The sequence below is a fragment of the Alosa sapidissima genome, chromosome 21, assembly GCF_018492685.1.
Source record: "Alosa sapidissima isolate fAloSap1 chromosome 21, fAloSap1.pri, whole genome shotgun sequence".
NCBI classification, from domain to species: Eukaryota; Metazoa; Chordata; class Actinopteri; order Clupeiformes; family Clupeidae; genus Alosa; species Alosa sapidissima.
This window is the reverse complement of record NC_055977.1, coordinates 23,126,247-23,143,254: the sequence shown is the minus strand read 5'-3', so window position 1 is coordinate 23,143,254 and position 17,008 is coordinate 23,126,247. Positions and strand designations below refer to the sequence as shown.

At 46.4% G+C, this 17,008-nt stretch overlaps 1 protein-coding gene across 10 annotated transcripts in view; it reads left to right on the top strand.

The window, feature by feature from the left end:
- Positions 1 to 17,008, top strand: part of ptk2aa (protein tyrosine kinase 2aa) — a 57,719-nt gene that overhangs the window by 11,942 nt on the left and 28,769 nt on the right. For all 10 annotated transcript variants that reach the window (XM_042075755.1, XM_042075756.1, XM_042075748.1 and 7 more), the window contains exons 3-10: positions 903 to 1,069; positions 5,382 to 5,469; positions 7,713 to 7,792; positions 7,943 to 8,005; positions 11,026 to 11,080; positions 14,251 to 14,391; positions 14,691 to 14,768; positions 15,154 to 15,261. In XM_042075755.1, coding sequence (XP_041931689.1) covers positions 903 to 1,069; positions 5,382 to 5,469; positions 7,713 to 7,792; positions 7,943 to 8,005; positions 11,026 to 11,080; positions 14,251 to 14,391; positions 14,691 to 14,768; positions 15,154 to 15,261 — 780 coding nt within the window. The remainder of the gene's footprint in view (positions 1 to 902; positions 1,070 to 5,381; positions 5,470 to 7,712; positions 7,793 to 7,942; positions 8,006 to 11,025; positions 11,081 to 14,250; positions 14,392 to 14,690; positions 14,769 to 15,153; positions 15,262 to 17,008) is intronic.

Genomic DNA, 17,008 nt, shown 5'->3' with positions numbered 1-17,008 from the left:
GGCTGGCTTGCCACTGCCAATTGTGTCCGGTGTGCACACAGCCATGGGCAACTCAACCCCAGAAACCCCAACCCCCCCACACCACCACCATCCCCCCATTCCAGCTATGCCATTCCTTCACCTTGCTCTCCATGTGGGTCTGTAATCTCACAAAGGTTTCAGGCATATTGTGTCTGTCTCCAGCTTCCAGTCTGGTACATAGTGATGTGGGATCGCGCGCTCAAATACAGATGTGAGGCGCTGGGTGGCCCTGCCGGAGCGTGTGAGATTCTCCCCGTAGGCCATCTGATTGGGCCGTTGCCCTGGCCTTCGGTGCCAACTCTGCCATGCTGCCTTCTTAATCCCATCAAAGACTTGCGCTGTTGCCAATCCGGGCTCCTCCGTGGTGACGCTGTTGGCAAAAGCGATGTGCCAGGGTGATGGTATTGTTCCTGCTGACAGGTGCTAAAATGCTGCCCTCTCACTCTCTCTAGAGGCACATCAGTCGGGGTGGCCAGAGTGTTACCTGTCTGCGCAGATTAGGGCACTACAGTACATGCCCAGTCTGATCTTATAATGTCCCTGATTTACTCATCTGTTTCATACTGTGAGTTACACCATTTTATCAGACAGTGTTGAAGCAGAGGTCAGTAATCAAGGATCTTTGATATCCCCCTTATTCTTGCTGCTAATGTATTTACATTTACATTTAAATGATGCTCTTATCCAATGTGACTTGCATGTTATTTTTTCTAGATAGGTGTGATGCAAATTTAGTACTGTGGTTGTTCAGGGCCTTTATGATTTTGGGGTTGACATTTTCCATTTTTATGTTTGTGTTATTTCTTATGTTACATGTAATGTAATTTTATTCAGATAATGAATAAAAATCAGCTAAACACTCTTTCTTTTTTTTCCGTCAGGGCATCATCCAGAAGATTGTGGACATCCACAAGGTGAAATGTGTGGCCTGTTTCGGGCTGCGCCTCAGCCATGTGCAGTCAGGCGAGGTGCACTGGCTCCACCCGGACATGGGCGTGTCCCACGTGAGGGAGAAGTACGAGCAGAACAGGCCTCAGGATGAGTGGAGGTGAGTCTCTCCTCAGCACCCCCCATGATGTGGTGATTTAATACACCTGAACTTGAGATCATCTTGATTGATTGACTAAATGGGTGACGGGACGCTTACATTTCACTGACATTCATTCACTTGCTTTGTAGCTCTGCATTGGTTTGAGCTTGTGTGCTCCCTGGGAATTGAACCCTTGATCTTTGTGTTCACACCTTGTACTACGAGTTAAGCCACAGGAACACATGACCCACATGGCTACGCTATTTAGCTGTATTAGCGCAATAAATCTGTGTGGGACCATAGAGTTAGGGGAGTAGGAGGTAGAAGGAGAGAAGGTTTGTTTTCTTGTGTGTCGCGTCAGGGGTTGCCCTGGGGATGGATTGAGACGTCTAATGCCGAAACAGTCAGGAGACGAGGATTAGCGAGATTGAGTGACAGACTTTTGAGTCAGCCAGCATATTTGCATTGTGTTTGTTTTGTATGTTATGTGAGCATGCATACACTTAGGGGCCTGTGTGTGCCTGTCTGGGCACGTCGATCAAAAACAAACACTGGGGGGTATACTCCGAGCTCGCTGAAGTGATGTTAGCATGCTGATGCTAAATATTTTCTGAAGTTCAGGACTCCACAAAGGAATGCTAATGAATTACAATGGGCTAAGTTGCTAACCACTAGGGCACTGCATTTATGTTTATGCAAATACTATGAGATTTCCATCGGAAAGCTAATGCGACATTGCTAAAGCTAACGCTACCCTAGTGGGACTGATGGCAATGGTGGAACATCCCGGGCTTGGGTAGGGAGGGGGTGGTGTGGTGGAAGGGGCAATCGAGTAGATGAGTTACAACCCCAGAGACTCCAATACTCTGCTGCACAGATGGCACTATAAGTCTCTCCTCTTCTTCTTTCTCTCTTTCTCCCCCCTTCGTCTCTCTTTTTCTCTCTTTCACTCTGTTGGCTGGGTGTCAAACAATGCAACCCTAGTTTTATGGACTACAGACTTTTTTCAGAAGTCCTGGTTGGCAGATGTCACTGACTGTTAATCTCACTATTCTCTCTCTCTCTGCTTGGTGTTGCACATGCTTTACAGGCAAGGCAGACCATATGGGTCATCCAAGAGAGACAATGCATGAGCTAACTGTTCAGTCCCCTGCTAAATGTCTGCAGAAAGCACATGTCTCCATAGCTGGCATGTTTGAATGCAGCAAGGGTCTATCATGGGATTTGAGAGCATTGTTTTTTTTTCAATCGAAATGAATGGGTCTTCCATTTAGCTCTGAAATGACTGTTTGGGAACTACCTCTCTCAGCTCTTAATGCCAGGCTTGAGGGGCTTTGTGGGGTGCCTTTGAGCCTCCCCCATCCCCTCACAGCCTCACAAGCAGATACAGAGCTAGCCTGATTGGGTTAAAATGCAAAAGCCTTTTTTGGGGGAGGAGGGGCGGGGGGGTTAACACTCACAAAATGCACAATAGGCCGATCTCTAATCCCTGAGAAACAGAGGTGGGATGCGGAAATCACTTCTTGCCACACTGGCTTGTTAAAGCTGCTATGGCCTCTTGCCGTCAGACTGTCTTCCAGACTGCCTTCTAGAACCTTCATCTGTTTTCAAAGAAAAAGGGCTGACATCTCTTTTTTTGAAGGGTTGTGCTTAGGCTTATCTCCAGTTGCTGTCCATATGTGTGTTATGAAACAGCGCTCTAAAAGCAAACCCACACAGTGTGAGGATTTAAACAGCGCTTAAACTCCCAGTGGAAATGGATGCAGCATGTCTTGTGGGAATGAGAGCAATTTGATGTTTGTTCCTGCCTTTGTGTGTTGTACATTGTTTCGTTCCTTACCGATCATGAGTCATGATCAGGGTTCGTACTGTAAATGAAAAGAGGAAAAGAAGGCATTTGCCCTAATAATTCCTATGCTGGAGGTTGGAATTGAACAGAAAGAGCAGGGAAGAGAAGGGATCTCATATCGCCTAGAATGTCTTGCCAAGGCCCCTTGGCGTGAAGGATCTCCGATTCAGCTGCAAGGCAGAACTGTCTTTTATTGATTAATGTATTTAGGGGCATTTGGGATGACATGGTGCCTTGCAATGGGAAGATTAAGTTCACCACCATCTCCCGATGAGGTCTCCGTTCTGTCAGCTGCGCAGTATTTGTTTTGGATTGCGGCAGGACTGTCTTTTGCTCATACAAAATTGCGCCGTTGTATGCCATCCAGTGTCTAATTTCTCTGTACTACCAAATACGAAAAGTTGCGTAGCTCTAAGCTCTCTTTTTACCCTCACTTTCTCTTTATATTTTCTTTATTTCCTACTCCCCCCCCCCCTCTCTCTCTCTTCACTTCTTTTTCTTTTGCTCATGCAACAAAGGGCCATGTTGGATGAGCTTCAGGGAAACTCCTGCAATCAGATAAGCTGTGTGGGTGTGTGCGTGTGTGTGTGTCTCTGTCTATGTGTGTGTCTTGAGGAAGATTGTATGAAACATGGTCTGGCTCGTGCCCGTGACACACAAACCTCAATGAGGAGGAGAGAGCAGAGAGAAGTCTGCCGGGGCCATGTTCAGCCCCGTGCTCTCTCTCCGCCAGGACATGTCCGTGGCATGATGTCATCTCCCTCAGACAGCCCCTCAAGAGTCCAGCTGAACGCGGTCAGAGAGAGAACGACCACTCATGTTCAAACATCTGACAGACAGCCTTTTATTATTTTCTCCTCTTTGTTTGTGCCCTTATGGAAGATGTTATCAGGTGTGAGTTGAGGTCATCGTACTAAAGGATGATTAACCCTGTTAGCACTCTTTCATAAAAGGGGAAATAATGAGAGTTGGCAGTTCCCTGTGAGCAGTGGGATTTAGCGTTGGGGAGTGTAAGGGGGGGGGTTATACTCTCAGGACCTAATAATTGGGTATCTATGTACTGTGACTCGTACTTTTTAGTGTCTTCAAAGTGGATCAAAGGGGCAGAGTGTCACTGTTAATGGACGCCCCAGGGCTGACATAGAGATGCCCTCCTCTGTCAGTAATCCTAGACGGCACCAACATCTGTGATGATGACTACTAAATGTATCATGCCAGAGTAGGTGTTTGCCCCCCCCCCCCTCCTCCTCCTACGCACACACTGTTTGACTTGTGATGACGTCAGGCCCTGTCTGGTCTGCTTTTCTCAAATGGTGTGATGTCTGTCTGCAACGCCAGGTGCTACAGGTAGCAAACACTGGTCCGCAGGCTTCCAAAGGTAGTCGACATCCTGGAGGATAACGAGCCTTTATTGTATTGATCGGTTTTCAAGGCTGCACAGAGTAATTCGATTAACCCCTATTTTTACCCCGGCTACTGCACAGGCATGTCTGCCCCCCCACCCCCACCCCCACCCCAAAACCCCGGAGCCATAATTCACTCCTAACACCGCTCAGTGCACGGTGGGACATGAAAAGCCATTTGTTTGTGTCAGAGCACAGTTGATGTCCAATCTGATCAGAGTGTAATGTGATTGGGAAGCTCAGTGGATGGCTGTCTCGTGGGCCGAGTGGAGTTGCCATGCGATTTGTCCAAGAGTCGATCGGCAGATGGTGGCGTGCCAGTCGGAGTCTAAATGGGAATACGGCGTTGTGAAATGGAACAGCTAGCTGTTGGAGTTTAGTGAGTTATGCGCATCCCAGGGCCAGGCTCTTAATCGTCTGCTACGACACACATCACACAGATTAATCATGTCCATCACACCCTTCCCTTCTTCTGGCATTTCTAGTGCTCTTTGGTCATTTATTTCAGGTTCTCATGTCTTGTCGATACACATTCAGCAGAGCGGTGTTTTGAAAGGAAACAATTAAGGGAACAGCACGAGTATCTGGCTCTTCTGTTGCACCGTAGAGAATCCGGTCATGTCCGCAGGCTGTTTGCTCTCCTCCTCCTCCTCCTCTTCTCTATCCTCTCCTCTCCTCTCCTCCGCTCTGTTGATCGCCTCCATACTACGCCTGCCTCTCATCTGGGCCCACTCTCCAAAAGGAAGCACCGGGCGAATGGGAACATGTGTTGTCTGTAAAGTCGAGCATGGAGGCACATGTCTTGCGTTAGTGTGGAACGTCGAGCAAGCCGACTCCGCTGTTGTCCTCTTTTCCCCGGGGTCGGTTTTTCCGTCCCTGATCGGGGTCTCCTGGCCTGGTGTAAGTTTTGTGGTTTGTTTTTCTTCGGTTAACCTTTGAACCCCAGTAATGCTCTGTAATGCAGGTGCGGTTGCACTAAATCTCCACAGTTGAGTGTTCCCAGCTCTACAAAGAGGGACTTTGAACACGAGTGCATGATGAGTAATCTAACCCTCTGTCACTCTTTGTGTCTCCACAGGTATGAGTTACGGATTCGCTACCTGCCAAAGGGATACCTGAATCAGTTCACTGAAGACAAGCCCACACTCAACTACTTCTATCAGCAAGTGAGTTCACACTGACTTGACAACTCAGAGGTCACTCATGGTGCTTTGACTTTGTAGGGTCTAATTTAGAGGTTGCTTGGGAATGAAAAGCTGTTTTTCATACCCAAGTATGAAACAACTTTCAGTTGATGTAAAGACATTGTGTTTTTCATATTTTGCACCAGGGGCCTGTATCTAGCTCTTCCACAAAAGGGGATTTACAGTTCACATGAACTCCAGTGCAATTTGTATTTTGAAGTGAAAGCGGTGTGATCTAAAACTAGAAGTAAACCTAATGACTGTTGATGTATCCAAATGCATGCAATTGTTTAAAATGCTAACAATCTGAAAAATAGTGACTAAAAGACAGTTATGTGGCTATTTCCTCTTGAGGGTATGTGTGAATGCTCTGCAAATCTCAATCTCAAATTGCTAACTGTATCCGCAGAAGGCTCCATATCCAAACAGCTCACATCAGCCTCAAATAGCGTGATGGATTTATAGCAGAGAGAAAATGACCAAGTTGACAAAAAGATGGAGAAGAAATAAACAGTCTGGCTTTCCATTTCTCTCTCTCTTTATGTTGTTACCTAGTGACATTGATAAATAAAAGCCACAGGTTCTTTACATGTTGATAATATCAAAACAGACAAAAGTGGATATATTATATTACTCAAAGCAGTGCAGGGGTCAGGCACAGGGGGTGTTTCATATTGCATACTGCACCTGATGTAGCCAGAGGGCAGATGAGGGGTGGGATGTGTGTGTGTGTGTGAGTGAGTGTCTGCAGATGTATGAGGCTAAAAGAATACAAATGTGAGAAAAGACTGTAGAGAGTTATTTCTGTGTCACACAAACTTGGTCATATGTCTTATATGAGCATATTCTGTTGTGTATTTGTGTGTGTGTATGTGTGTGTGTGTGTTTGTTCCTCATTGCTCAGTCTCCAGATGACACTCGGCTGTTTGTCACATCATGTGTCTCTTTGTGTGTGTGTGTGTGTGTGTGTGTTCAAATGGAACGCTGACTGAGGACATAACGGCCACGCTCGAGCGTAAAAGTCAACATGGCTAAAGGGGGGGAAATTTGTTGCAGTTAACAGCCTGTGTTTTCTTATGCTAACCATAGCTCATCACCACCACAAAAGGGGCTATTTGGAAGCACTCCCCTGTCACTGGTGTGGGTGTTAGATAGACCTGATCTCCCAGCAGGTGCTTGCAAAGCTTTCATGCACAAAGCTAGGTCTATAGAGGGCGGTGGGTTTAAAAGCTGTTTAGATTTACTGTCAGCTGCACTCGGTGGGACGTGGGACTTTAAAGGCCATTGTCTTCCTGCAGCAGCCTTAGGCATCTGCGCACTCTTTCATTCCATGCATTCTGTCTTTCTTTTGCTCTCCTTTTCTTTCCTCCTCTCTGAATCAGTGTGTCTCTCTGCCACTCTGTCTGTTCCCTCTCTCCATCGTACGTCTCATTTGTCCCTAATGGTGGCTTGCACATTGGGTGACTGCCGAGGCGGACATCCTTGGTTCAGAAAGTAAAAGTCCTGCCAAGTATTTGATCCAACCAACCAGCTCATCCTAATTAGCAGCCAGGTAGATCAGATAATTAGTGATATCACCTGTGTTAAATGCACAGGTAGAAAGAATATATGGCAGGAGTTTTACTTTCTGGACCCGGGATGTCCGCCTCTGGCTGACTGTCTCAGACGATCAAGCGTTTGTGTTCATGTCTTTCCAGTATTCCTCTTCCACTCTCTTGAAAGTTGAGTGTTCTGGTGCATAATGGCTGCCGTGCATCACCCAGGTGGCCACTACACATTAGGGGTGGTTAGTGAGGTTCCCCCTTCACTGCTTTGGGTGTCCTAAAAAGCGCTATATAAATGCAGTGTGTTGTGTTGTTGATGAAAGTCTTGTCTGTATACTCAAACGATTACTGTCTGTAATATTCAGAAAGATTCGGTATAAACAGTTTGCTGTAGTTCATGTTTGTTATTTCCAGTTAGTACTTTTTTTAAATTCCTTCTGTTCGAGTGCCAACTTAGACCGACATGCAGATCAGGGCATGAATCATTCATAGACCAAAGGCCTTGATGAGGAAGCTTGTTTTGATGATGATGTGTCATGACCACCTCCTCTGTAGTTCCACTGAAGTGTGTGACTTGGTTACCCCATGTGTCAACCACAATGCTTTCCAGAAGCAGCTGGAACTTTGACTGCTATTGACATGAAAAATAAAACAGCTTTTTGGATCTCTGTCTTCCCTTAGGTGAGGAATGACTACATGGTGGAGTTTGCCGATCAGGTCGAGCAAGACATTGCACTTAAGCTTGGATGCCTCGAGATTCGGTGAGTGCCTGACCATCTTCATATGTCTGTATGTCTCAGTATGAAGAAATACAAAATACATTTGCACTGTAATAAAGCTGCAATGACGCCTGTAATGTCTCATTTAATCCTGCATGTGCACTGATGTAGACCTGTTTATTTCGATTGCAGGAGGTTCTTCAGAGAAATGAGGGGAAACGCCCTGGACAAGAAATCAAACTATGAACTATTAGAGTAAGTATTACTTTCAGTCTATTGTTGCCAGCACAGTTACCCTTCCTATCTAAAGTAATATCGGCAGTACATATCACAGCTTCCTCTTAAATCCAAAGTCTGTCTCTATCAAAGCTTGGTTGTCCAGTTTACTGGGGGCATATGTAATACAAAAGCACCTGTCTGTTGACTATCGCTTGAGTGATTGATCGGTGTCCAGGTCCACAAACATCTTTGTATGAAGAGGCAGATGAGTTGCATTCTTAATGCTTGAGAGACCACTGCATATTGACCATAGGTGTAATTAGCATGTAAGGAGGCCATTCCAGAGCGGTCAGCGAGCGCATACTCTCTCTCTAGGCAGGAGATCTGGTGGAGGTCAGAGGGGAGCCTTTGGGTTCACTAGCTCAGATGAAGATGGCCAATTAGAATCAGACTCTCGGGGTTCTCTCGCACTCTAGTGAAGTCTTCTCATTAGTGAAAGGGCACTGGTCTCACTTTGTTGATTCTTTCTTTCTCTCTCTCTCCCTCTCCCTCCCTCCCTCTCTCTATCCCATTGCTTTCATCCCTTGCTCCCTCTTTCCAGATTACCATTGATGTTGTTTTTTTTGTAACCTTCTCACAACAGTTGCCAAATTCTGTAATGAGCAAAGGTGTTTCTCTCAGTCATAACAACTTGAGATGGATGCGAAAATCCCCATCTCTCACTATTCCCGTTGACATTCCCGTTCATTAGCAGTCTCCTCGATAAAACCACCAGGGTTCGCAATCCCCACGCAGGCATTGCTATTCTACTCGTGTGCCGTGTGGTGTATGGAACCACGTGAAGTGTTCGCAGTCATAAGCTCCCAGTGGACACACTTGGAGGCCCTTGCAGAGCTTCCTCCCCCCATGCTGTTTCTCCTCAAGAGTGTCAAGAATTTCTGTCCCCCCAAGTCCTGGGGGAAATTAAAATGTTTTCTTGCTTGGAGGACATGAGGAGTCAAGGAATGGGTCGTATCCATCTCAGCTCAGGCCAGGAAATGTGGTGTCTCAAATGAGTGGCGCTGTTCTCAAATGAGTGTTGGTTGGGTGGTGTTGGACATGCATTTCAACAGCTGCTCCCGAGACATTACAGGAATGTTATGGAAACGTTATGGGAAATAAACAGGATGCAAGGGATGTGACAAACCTCTGGGCAAGAAAATCCATTTGTTGACAAGGGTTTGACTTGAGGTATCCTGAAGTATTTGTACACCAGGCGGTCTCACAAGCTTCTTTCACCTCTGAAAATGATACGTTTGGGTGTTTGTTGAAAACTGCGTTTTCAGCCGATGGACAAGAATGCGTAAGTAGGCGCCCAGCTTTCAGTTGTGGCCTTCAGGAAGAAATTCAGTCTGATGTGTTTCTAGGGGATCTGGGGGAAAGGTGCTTGGCATGCTAATAGTCTGCTTCCATCGCTAGCATAGCGTAGTCTTGTGCTGATTTAATACAGTGTTGGACTCCCACGCTCCCGGACATTTCATGGACAGGAAAGAATGGTCATCCCTCAGTGCCAGCCTTATGATTCTCTCCACTGTGCAGCAATGAGGAACAAATAATTGCATTTGGCCTGGGCTTCCAGTAAATCCACAAACTAAAAGCTTTGTGGGGGGAGGCCCAAAGGGACAATTACGAGCCACGGAATCTCTTTAACACATTAGAGAGTTGAAATGTCCTCCCAATCTCATTACTCGGCCCAGTCGAAACGCCAGTGAAGCACCGGGTGAAAACTGTGTTTTGTCCTGGAGCACAAAGACCAGTACATAATGAATGTATACCTCCTGCCAGTGTGCTCTCTCTCACTCCCTCTCTCTCTCTGTATGTATCTTTCTATCTGTTTCTTTCTCTCTATTTTGTGTCACGCTCTTTTGCTTTTTCCCACTCTCTGGCTCATTCTTTTCTCCTAGTTTTCTCTCTCCCTCTCTCTCCGCCTGCATTCCAGAGTACACCCCCCTCTCTCACTCGCCTCCTCCACCACCTCTCCCCTAGCACCTCAGTGGTGCACGCGTTAACGTTATTTCCAGGTCAGTCCACCAGCACCAAAGACACAGCAACAGCGGAGCGCTAAACTCCCCAAGGGAGGACCTGGCCAGAGCCTGTCAGTGGTCACCAATCGGAGTGCGCTCCCAGTCTGAGTGACCGCTACTGCAGCAACCGGCACATAGAAAGGGGCAAAGAGGGGAGGGGCTGAGCACATTGTGGACATCTCGATCACAGATCACGTAGAGTTAGCAAAGCAGGCAGTCGGACAGAGAAAATCAAAGGAGCTGTCGATTTCTGCACTGCATCCAGTGCAGCCTAAAGCAGCAGCACTACCACTACTATTCTGTATTGATGGTACACTTTGATGTTTGTTGCCTCATCCCCATCCAAACTTGTAAACATGCGTGTCTCTCAATTGGTGTAATAAAGCTTCCGGATGAATTTGCTGGAATGCCATGGCCCGTTATGCAAGTTTACTGTTATGCAAGTAATGCCATGGTCACTTATGAAATGTTAATGCAATAGTGTCGAGGTTCAGATTTAACAAGCGCCCCTTTTTTCGCTGATCGCGAATGATGAAACGATTGCAGCAGAGAGGGAGATTTATTGGCCTCGTAGCTGCAGTTCCTGTTCAATCCTTGGCTCTGTAAAAGATTGCTCGGGTCCCACACAGTCCTCTTTAAGTCATTCATCAATTTCTCATCAGCGGTGCGCTAACGCGTGCATGTGTGTCTGTGTGTGTGTGTGTGTCTGTCTGTCTGTGTCTGTTTCCATGGCTAATGGCTCAGTACCCAGCAGAGCTATTGTGAAGCTCCCTAGCCTCCAAAGTGGTCTCTTTAATAATCCTTTGCTATCTGATAAAAGCACAGTAGTAGCCTCAAGCTAATGATCACTTTCCTTTTGAGATTGCCTCTAAGCCTGACATTGCAAATGGCCCATTGTCCTCCAGGATGTGTTTCTTCATCTCATCCCCATTGTTTTAATATCCTCATCTCCTCTGACGTCCTTTTCAAAATGGTTTTCATTTTGTTTCTCAGGAAAGACGTGGGCCTCAGAAGATTCTTTCCCAAGAGTTTGCTGGATTCCGTGAAGGTGAGTTCCATGAAGAAATCCAGACCGCCATGTCAAATGTATTTCCAACTTGGACAGGTCGACTGCAGCGGCGGTAGACATTTTTTCCAGCTTCTGTTAAGAGTTCAGGCAGTTTAAAGTGCCAGCATTTCGTACAATAATCAAAGGGTAGATTGACTATGTTGTTTTCAGGAGAAAGGGGCCTTGGTTCTGATCGATGGCTTTTCCTCTGAGCGCTCCCTTTAGCCCCACATGCATCTCTGCATCTCTGCATGGTGTACCAGGCGCTGCAACCTTGGGAAGGCTTGGCCTAGTTTTGCCCCCCTCCTCTCCCTATACACACACACACACACACACACACACACACACACACATACTACCTCCATCTCCACCACATTAGCCTGTAGGGAGAGAGCCCGAGCTGAATGACCCCCAAACACACGTGTAAACACACACGTACGCATACGTGTCTCTCCTGTGCTCACCCCCATCTGTCAACCCTGGCCCAAACATTTCCGCACCAGGAGAAGCCATCCAAACATTGCACTGAACACTGAAGCGTTTTTTTTTCTTTAATTTTTTTAAAATAATTCCTGGAAACATTTTTTTGTGGGTGGGATTTCACTTTCCAAGGTGTGTGTGCCAGGTTTGTGTGTGCATGTGTGTGTGTGTGTGTGTGCGTGTGTGTTTGTGTGTGAGGGCCTGATGTGGGTGATTAATTCACGGCACACGCAGGAGTGTGGGGGTCTGTGCTAGGAGTTCAGTGAGCTGTGTGTGTTTAAAGTGAGGCCTGCTGCTAACCTAACACCACAAAGCCACAGAGAGCGAAAGCAAGGGGACAGATGCTCCGTCTGTGGGGTGGCGGTATCTCCTGACCCCCAAGGTCACCATTAAACCCTCTCCTTCTCTCCATCCCCCCCCTCCCCCGTCTTACTAAGGGGCAGAGCAGGCTGCTCCCTCGTGTCCCCCTTCACCAATCTGCCCCAGATATCACCCCCTAGACTGCTGTTTGCAGTGGAAAAACATGTGCAGCTTTCATTAAAAAGAGCCTAGCTGCAGACCTCCACTCCCTAGCACCACCACATGTCCTTACAGACCCACGTGTGGCTAGCATGTTGCGTTAGCGAATAGCAGCGCTTGCATTAGCTCGCATCCCTTGGGAATTTCATCACACCTCCAGTTATAGGAGCTTTGGGGTTGAATCCATAATTTAGTAGCAGAGGAACGAAATGTAGCTCCACTGCTAGAGAAGATAGAACCACCAAAAGAAAGATGCGTGAATCTTAGAAAAAGAGCTTATCGTGTTGATTTTTATAGTGATTTAAAAATGCCATGGTGCATCGAAGCAGCTCATATTGTATTCATATTTGTTGGTCTAATATGATTATTCTCGTTATTCACTCCACTGGACAGCAGTGTATTACCTGACAGATGGTGCAAGGAGTGTAACTCAATCCAAGCCTAATCAAATTAGGCAATTAAAGAAATGATGTATTACAGAGTGGTGACATTTCTGCAATTAACACTCTCGCCCTACGCCTAAGGGTGCCATTATTAGCGCTGAAGTAGTTTTTCGCATTGGCAAAGACTGAGGAAAATGTGTCTATGGTTGTTTTCTTTCTCAGCAGAGTATTTTATTGTGCAGTTAAACAAAGCACCTGCACTGATGTACGCAAATGGGGTGTACGTAAGAGGGTCTGGGAGATGGCTTAGGTTTCAGTGAGTTGCTGCTTGAGTCATTGGCATTCTTACTCCGCCCATGTACCGACAAATTTTTCCCATGATTCCAGAGGGGCGATGAGCGCAAAGATACACAGTGGAACTTCCTCTCAGGAAGGGCGGGGGGACCCGGAGATTACGGCTGTCGGCTCGTTACCAGCTCCCTCGATAACCGTGTGTGTGTGTGTGTGTGTGTGTGCGTGTGTGTGCGTGCATGTGTGTGTGTGTGTGTGTGTGTGTGTGTGCGTGCATGTGTGCGTGCATGTGTGCGTGTGTGTGTGTGCGTGTGTGTGCGTGCGTGCATGTGTGCGTGTGTGTGTGTGTGTGTGTGTGCATGTGTGTGTGTGCATGTGTGTGCGTGCGTGTGTGTGTGTGTGTTTTTGTCCATTCCTGAAATACCACCAATCCCTTCAATTACTCTTGTTCACGGAGCACACACAAGGGGGGAGGGAATGATTGGAAGAGTGCGGAGCAAAGTGTCCCAAAAACGAGGGGTGGAAGAGGAGGGCTAGAAATCTGTCTTCTCATATTGACGTGATTTCCTCTCATAGGGTTACCTCCTTATATTAGTACTCCAATAATCTCTGCACCAAAGCGTATTCCTCGACAGTAGATAGATAGATAGATAGATACCTTATTCATCCCGAGGGAAATTTTAGAAAAGTTATAAAAGACTAAAAAAATACATAACATATGGAGCTACTGAAAAGGCTGCCACTCGCATCGGTGCCAGTAGCCAGTTTCCCACAGACCAACTGACCCATAGAGTGGCTATTGTTGAGACCACTACTGGAAGAGCAGGGAGGCTGTGCATTTCTCCAAATGAAAGGTTTTCTAAGTGCTGTGATAATGCCACGTTAAAAGCTCAAGCAAACAGTTGAGCTTGGCAGGCGCTTGGCACTTTTGTTCTGAAAAAGCTGGCAGATTGATTTGACTTCAACTCCAGGTGGTTAATTTGATTAGCAAGTGTTCCCGCCATCACGAGACATTTCCCTCAGCTGTCGTGAAAGTCTGTTATGGATTTTTGTTTAAGTCGACAACACCCACTTTTAAGCATGCTCACTGTGTAAGCATTGACCCGACATGGCCTTCAATAAGGCTTTGTTTTGCATGTGAGAACACGGGCTTAGTTGTGTCATATCCTCCACGTGCTCATAACTGATAAGATAATCTCAGGCAGGCCATTAATCAAGAGTTATTGAATTCTGTTATCACCCCCCCCCCCCCCCCCCCCCCCCTCCTCCTCCTTCTTCCGGCACACATACGCATCGCCTGGGTTATTTGTTGTCTTGGTGATGGAGCACTTTTTAATGTGGTTGTCCAAGTCGATAATATGATTTAACATGCGACACACTCTTCACTTCCCAGCATAGGCTTGGTGCGGTGGTGGGTAAGGGTCTCGATGTGCTGTGTGTGTGTGTACGTGCCTCAGGCCCCTAATGAATGTGTCTGGCTTTTTCCCCTCCTCTCAGGCCAAGGCACTGCGCAAACTGATCCAGCAGACCTTCAAGCAGTTTGCCAACATGAACGATGAACAGAGCATCCTCAAGTTCTTTGAGATCCTGGCGCCGGTCTACAGATTTGATAAAGAGTGTTTCAAGTGTGCTCTTGGGGTAAGAGAATGCAGTAATTTTTCCAAATTTCGAATACATATTATGATACAAAGAGTGTGTTCTGAAGAGAGGGCTGCTGTTTAGAAGGGGAGTTGTATCTGAGGCTTTTGTTTATGGGCTGCACTGCCCTCTGCTGGACAAGTAAGGAATGAATTTGTTCTCAGCTCGTGACTCAAATCTACATCAAACCATGAGTCAAGCCCAGATCATGCAATTATATCCTAATTTTCCAGTGACTATGAAATCACGAAGTATCATCATAGTTCATCAGAGTTTGTGGTTTGTGTTTTGTGTTCCAGTCGAGCTGGGTGATCTCCGTAGAGCTTGCCATTGGGCCAGAGGAAGGAATCAGCTACCTGACCGACAAAGGCTCAACGGTGAGGGAATCTTTAGCAAGAATATCTCCTTGCATGTGTCTCTGTATTTAAACAGTGTGTTTGGATGTTACTGTCTTTCTTAATCTCTGGCACTAAGGGATTTGAGGGAGCCTCAAACAGGAGCGCTACACATATTTCTTTAACCTACATGATGATTGGGGCATTCGAAGTGACCTGAAAACCCTCTTGTTTAACAAGTTGAAATGTAGTAAAAGTCTAAAACACCTGCCTTTTAGAGCTGCCAAAATGTTCCTCATACAACCAATCATATGGTAGTTGTTATTGTTCCTCGGTGTGTTTGTGCTGTCATTAAAACCACCATTGCTCCTCATAAAAACTAGATAAATCCAGAATCTTTAACGCTGATTTGTTGTTTGTTTTGCAGCCGACCCATCTTGCCAACTTCACGCAGGTGCAGAGCATCCACTACTCGTGCCTGGACGACAAGGAGCGCAAAGGCATGCTGCAACTCAACGTGGCTGGAGCTGCTGAGGTAGCACACACACACACACACACACACACACACACACACACACACACAGGTAAGAGGACCACTTAAAAGGTCTCCCTCCCATAACCACTGCTGATTGCAACAGTGTTGAGGGACAGATATTTCTTGAATTTCCCCTAGGGATCAATAAAATATCTATCTATCTATCTAGATATAGAAGTACTGTATAGAGGACTGTAGAAATGGACAAGTGAGATAAAAGCACTGGTTTGTTGTAAAGCACTGGGTCCACTTTTCCACCTGCACCTTGCACCTTATGGTGACTCCACACAGAAACATTGTTACTACAGGCGCTGCAGGCATATGGTGGGTGTTGATACAGTCAGAACATACAGTATAGCCATAGCATATAATCTGTTTAGCATAGCATATAATCTCTGTTTAGCATAGCGTATACTGTCTGTTTATGGAGCTCTAGAGACCTTGTGCTAGAATCCATGAGTCTCACATGCTGAATTATTGATGATTCAACCTGAGTCACACATTTATTTCAGGCAAATACATTTATACAATGAAGATAATGGTTAGACTTCATAACACCCCATCACACTGGGTGGAATGATATCACAAGTGAACTACAAAACAGTGACCGTGACTCTTGTCATCCATCCATTAAAGATCACTCAATTGTTCATTTAACAAGAGTAAAATTAAAAGTCCTCATAGCTATGTCATGATTGTTCACAACACATGCATACAATACACTTTTGCACATTCAGCAAAATAAAATGAGAATAGTAAGCAGCATTAAATAATACAAATATTATGACAAATTAGAGCAATACTCAACATCAGACTGGATGGAATGGAAATATCACAGGTGAATTACAAAACAGTTGTGACGGCACTATTTTCAAAACGTGCCAAACTTGTTTTCTGCACATCACGTTTGAATGGGGCACCTGTCTTTTGAGTGCAACACACTGGTCTGCTAACAGTGGACTCTGGTGTGAAGCCGGCAGCATCTCTCCCCTTCCTCTCGTCCTTGAGCACGTCGGTCACGTCTGGCTGCCCACTGCACTCCTACGACATGCTGACTAAACACTCACCTCTAGCTGCACCTGTCAGTGTCAAGTCACTTATTGATCTGTGGTGGCACACACACACACACACACACACACACACACACACACACACACACACACACACACACACACACACACGCGCACACACACGCGCGCACACACACGCACACACACAGGCAGCCTGCTTTTAAACAGGCCTGAAATGCCTCTGTGATTGCTCATGATTGGCTCTCACGCTGGGGGAGCAGGACCTGGCAGAGTAGCATTTTCTTCCTGTAAAGAGTGCTGTTTGTCACACTCATGAAAGGGGGTCTTTATCTGTGTGTGTGTGTGTGTGTGTGTGTGTGTTGCTGGGATGGATGTTACCAAGGGGCGAGGCTTGAGACTTTCAGTGGAGGGGAACTATGACTAAGGTGTTTCTCTCTGCGATAACACCATCAGACACACTAACTCACACACTCCCTCACACACACACACATACTGTATATGTAGTGGTGTTTTTGTCCTCCCTGTCTGCTGCAATAAGGGAGGGATGGTCAGGGAATCTCACTCTGTGGAATGGGCATAGGAGGGAACACACACACTCCCCCTCCCCTGGATGTGTGTGTGTGTCTGTGTGTGTGTGTGGGAGTGTATGTGTGTGTGTGTGTGGGGGGGGGGAGTGGTGGGGGAAAAAGCATGAGTGAGTGTCTGTGTCATTGTGC